Source organism: Trachinotus anak, unplaced genomic scaffold (genome assembly GCF_046630095.1).
Source record: "Trachinotus anak isolate AG129_WGS33_773 ecotype Australia unplaced genomic scaffold, CSIRO_AGI_Tana_v1 ptg000018l, whole genome shotgun sequence".
In the NCBI taxonomy this organism is placed as follows: domain Eukaryota; kingdom Metazoa; phylum Chordata; class Actinopteri; order Carangiformes; family Carangidae; genus Trachinotus; species Trachinotus anak.
Genome location: NW_027273869.1, coordinates 6,699,050 through 6,704,316, shown reverse-complemented (window position 1 = coordinate 6,704,316; position 5,267 = coordinate 6,699,050). Strand labels below are relative to the sequence as shown.

The window sequence follows — 5,267 nt, the reverse complement described above, 5'->3', positions numbered from 1 at the left end:
TGTACTTGTTGTGGTATTCGTGCTGTATTATAATTTGAGAATTAAGGAGTTCTAACACAGTAATGGTACAAGCACTGATAGCAATCTTTACTGAGAATCAATGTCACTGTACAAGCAGATATAAATATGCCACCATAAAACTTTGAGCATACAGTTAGTGTTCAGTAACTAAAGACTAATATGCCAAAGCTGCACTCAAGGATTTCAATGGAAAAAGCTTTAACTACTACATTAATTTTTTTTAATTTTGGAACAACACAAATAAACAGGAAGAAAAAGTAGAAATCAATGTCAGTGTTTCTGCCTGACTTCAGTACAAAAACAGCCCAGGATGCAGTAACACGTGGTTAGAGAACATGTAGTCGATGTAGAGAAATATCCTTTTTTTTTTTCTTCATTTTAATCAGTCTGAAATCAAATTCCTTTTACTTTACCATTTCCAAAAGTAAATCAGAACATTTCATAAAGGTCAGCAAATCTGGATAAAACACCTCTTTGTAAACAAAGTTGGATTTTATATTTGCTGCACTAAACAATGCTGAATGGCCAGTCTAGCAAACCAAGACCCAGCAGCTTCTTCTCAATGACCATCTGTCCTTGTCTCTGATAACTGAGGTGAGAAACAGACCTGATGATGTTTGTGCTTTAATGGCCTGTTTTTGCTGACATTAGTGCCCACCAAGTACTTATCGTTCTCTGGCTTCACTACATGCAGATTACTCAGAATTTCCCTTTGGGAAATTATTAGCTGAAGTTAAATGATGAGCGTCCAGTGAAGATGCCTGCTTTCAGAAATGCGAAGAGAGCCTCATTTACTGATTCCTCTTAAGCCATGATAACTTATTTTAATGTTGACACTATTACAAATGTATTCATAAAATTAGCTGTGTTTGACATGTTTTGTTCACAGGTGTTAATCAACTGACACTAAGATGCATTTCCAGAGCATACAAAAATGTAAATACTGCAGTTTAACTATTGCCCATCCATCCTGCAGTCCTAGGGCTCTCTACAACCTTCCCTTGGGCGTAGTGTGTGTGTGTGTGTGTGCATTTGTGTGTCCAGACGTTACTGCAGCCCTCGCTCCTCATTTCCAGGCTTCAAAGGCATTGGGAGGGCTTGGCCAAGGCTTCAGGTGGGTATGAGGTGGGGAAAGGAGGGCAGGAGTGCAAGCACTGGTCCAAAGGAAAGTGGGACATGGGGAGGGGGTCAGTCACAAGGCTTCATACAGAAGGGTCAAAGGTCAGGAGTATATACAGAGTGGGTGGGGGAGCCTTTACTGCCGACTCTTCAGGGAATCCACCAACCTTCAATGACAGAGAGCAAATATAATTCAGCCTCAGTAAACACGCTGAACAGATAACATGTTGTGCAATATGTGTTTGCAATAACAGTGAACAGAATGAGTAATCTAGTGAAATTAACTTTTTATGAACCCTCCACATTGTCATTTGCTGTTGTTAAAATGGCTGATGTGCTCACCGCTATCTGGGTGTTTCAACATCAAATATCCAATCAGATGTCATGTTATTCCTACTGCAGACTCATTACAAATTAATTTACTCTTATTTCTGTTACTTCTTGATATATCATATACGGTAAAGCCTACCATTCCATTGCTTCATCCAGGCCTGTGCCCTTTGTGGCCGAGGTCTTGAAGATCTGCCATTTTCTGTCTTTGAGGGCGGGAAGGCCGAGAGAGTTCGCCACCTCAGTGGGCGTCATTGCCTGATCCATGTCCTGTTTGTTTGCAAATACCACCAGGATCGCTTTCTTCAGCTCCTCCTCCTGGATAAGATGCACAGTCACAAAATGACATCATGAGAAGTGAAATTTTGATTGAATTTCCAAACAGCCAGCTAGTTAAGTCAGAGAGCTCTAGATATCAGCGTCACAAAAGCAAAATAAATAAATAAATAAAATAAAGCTTAACTGTAAATATTTGCATCTTATAATTAATGAAATAACTTTTTTTTTTAATTTAATGACTCTTTAATAGTTACTGTTAAAATTTAACTACCATTGAACTCATTATACTCAGAGGACTATGTGTCTGAATTTACTTGGTTTGAATTCCCTCTTTGAAATTTCTAGAAGGTCATTTCAAGTAGGGGATTTTCAAAAAGTCTGAATTTCATCCTGAACTTTGATGCAATATTTAAGCAACATGCAAAAAAAAGTTCAACTCAAGTTTCTAAAATTGAGCAACTTTAAATGACTTCCTGTAAGTTTAAAAGAGGAGTTAAAACCATATAAATTCAGGCAAATTGTTTCTGTTACAATTTAATTTAAATGCTACAAATTCAGTGGCATTTACATTTCAGAACAACTATTCCTTAGTGAATAAATTTCACTAAAGGATATGGTTCCAGGCGCCATGTATCATGTAACAGGGCCTTAATAAACAGCCTAAATGATCTGAGGACGATGATGCTTCCAAAGCAAATTTTAATAGAAATTTAACTGTTGTTTTTCATAATATCTTGTCAAGTACCCGAGTTCGACAAACGGATAATGTGACCTCACGGTGGCAGTAGAGGAAATGATTTGATTTGATCTTCTGCAGACATTCGTTGTAATGGAAATCTATCCGATAGTTGAGAAATTTCACTCAGAACCAAAGTGCTGGACTGGACACCACTAGCATGATGGTTCCAGCTTGTAAAGAAATATCCTCACATCTGACTTGGTGCAGTGTCTTTAGGCTGTAGTTGAGAATCGGTCCTCTTACCTCCAACATGGCCACCAGCTCAGACTTGGAGATGCCCATCCTGTCGCGGTCATTGCTGTCAACAACGTAGATGACTGCATCTGTGTTTGAGTAATAACACCGCCAGTAGGGCCTGTGAATCAGAAAGAGGAGGAGAAAGGTAATCAGACAGAGAGGAGAGGTAGAAGGGAAGGTCCATCGAAGAGAAGGTGAGCAGTGGTGAGACAGTGCAAAGACATAACCATGTAGACAAACGTCACAACATTTAAAGAGTGAGGTGAAAATAGGTTGCATTAACATAAAATTAACAGTCTACAAGGCGCTGACAGAGCAACAACCTGTTCTTGCTCCACATGCATTCACTTCCACAGCACAGCTAACATCTGCCACACCTACCTGATACTTGTCTGTCCTCCCAGATCCCACACCTGGAACTTCAGGTTCTTGTATGTGACTGTCTCAACGTTGAAGCCAATTGCTGTGTGGAGAGAAACCCAATTGCAGTGAGGGCAGAGAACATGAGCCTGGTTCTCACCACTGTCTTATCTGGACGTACAGTCTGAAGCTTGTGCTGAGCACTGCAATTATGATAAACACTGCAATACATGCAGACACAGCTTTTTTTCCTTAATTCGATTTCTATTCTCAGGCTATGAAAAATCTGCAGAAGACAGCAGGACAAGGATAATGCTGAATTTTAGTTTCCGACGTCTGTCCCACTGAAACAAACTGCAGGCTGTGAGTCACATTAGTCATGAGAAATAGACAATACTTTTTTTGCCATTTCTTTAACAAATCATGCGTCCAGGTTCGTTAAACAACTTAAAATCTATAGTGTTCCATCTTTATTGTAAATATGTATATCAGTGGTAATTCGGAGATCTGAAAATAAGCAACACTGACAACAAACACCAGTGGTAAAGTTTGTGATGTCTTAGCCACACCCCTAAGGATGGTAAACATGGAAATATTGAGCACCTCCATTCTCAAGGAGAAAAAGAATATAAAGAATTCTTGGGTGATCTCCTGCACCAAACAGAAATTATGCAGAGAGAATACCGTTTCACAGACAGCCAAAATCATGCAATTAAATTAAGCAATGTCTATGAAACCTGCCCACAGCCAACCAGAATATGTTTTCGGGTCCATATGATTTTTATCATGCTAAAAATGCCCAGCTTTACAACAGGACCTATATGTGTGAATGTCTTAGCTTCAATGTTTACAGTTCTACAGATGTGATTTTGATTTGATGGCCTAAACTTTCCCCATTCATACTCAGCTGCGGTGAAGGTGAAAGGGGGGGGGGGGGGGGGGGGGTGGTTCTATCACATTAAAGAATTATGTCAGTACCTTCTCTATTACCTGTTATCAAATTTGCAGAATTAGAGCCAGTTAAACTTGTTTCTTCCCACCAGCTCACTTCTCTTCAGTCAAAACATTTGAGCACCGAAGAGGAATGCGGTCCAGACTAGTTGCATGTGTTTGTCAAGCCTGTCACAGCATTTGCCTCCAGGTTTACTGGTCAACGCCATATGTAATCTAATTACTGTACATACATAGGTTGTTCCCACACCACTATGTTAGAATTAGTGCATCTGATAGAGTGAACGTTTAGCTTTTCAAGATCTAAGGATGGCATGTGATGAGAAATAAACCCTACTGAGGTATCTCAATAAAGAAACAGAGCAATAGTACATACTGGGGATTGTGGTGACCACCTCTCCAACCTGTAGCCGGTACAGAATGGTTGTTTTTCCTGCACCGTCCAAACCAAGAATCAAAATCCTCATTTCCCTGGTGCCAAAAAGGCCAGAGAAGAGACTAGAGAAGAAACCACCTGGGGAAACACACGGAGGGGATTTTTTTTTTAGTGCTGGGAAAAGAAGCTTTTGATTTGTAGGAAATTCCATCTTAATTGTGTGCTGAATACTTTGGGTTCACAATTCGTAGTTTATCATTTAGACTTTTCATAAACAGAGAAAATGATGACTAAAAAAAAGTAGAAATAAAAAAGTTATTCAAAGGTTAATGGGTAACCATTCGCTGACAGTATCACTTAGGTTGGTTGAGCAAGTTAGTCGAGGTTAACTTAGCTACAGTAGCCATGGTATTCACTGAAAACCTCAAGCTGTCGTACATTATTAGTTACATCCTCGAAACCAATGTGTAAATATTAAAAAAAGAGTTTGTCCACACCGAAACACCGTGGATGGAAAACACACGGTATCCGCTGTAAGTAGCTAACGTTAGCTTGCTGGCAACAATCGCACTGCGCGTTTAGTGAGTCCGTCTGTAAGTGTTCATACACACGCAGGTTACAGGTACAAAAAGCCCCAGAAACACATTTTATCGACCAATGTCTAAAATACTCACCCATTTCGACAAAACTACGCTCCTTATGTCAGTAACAATCACACGGGCAGGTTGGACAGAGACCTCCTTCCGCGTAGTTGACGTGTCGCTGAACGATGTCACCAACTCCAGCTTGGATTTAGTTTCGCATCTTTCGTCACATTCAAAACAGCAGGTTTAACTGTGAAATAGACTAAAAGCG

General features: G+C 39.9%; 1 protein-coding gene across 1 annotated transcript; it reads right to left on the bottom strand.

Moving 5' to 3' along the window:
- Positions 1–66: 66 nt before the first annotated feature.
- arl1 (ADP-ribosylation factor-like 1) lies at positions 67–5,251 on the bottom strand. The gene is made up of 6 exons (XM_071501587.1): positions 5,087–5,251; positions 4,413–4,550; positions 3,107–3,188; positions 2,732–2,843; positions 1,610–1,788; positions 67–1,307 (listed from the first exon to the last, which is right to left on the bottom strand). Exons 1-6 carry the CDS (start codon positions 5,088–5,090, stop codon positions 1,277–1,279), a joined length of 546 nt encoding a protein of 181 aa, XP_071357688.1. The 5' UTR covers positions 5,091–5,251; the 3' UTR covers positions 67–1,276.
- Between the last annotated feature and the right edge of the window lie 16 nt (positions 5,252–5,267).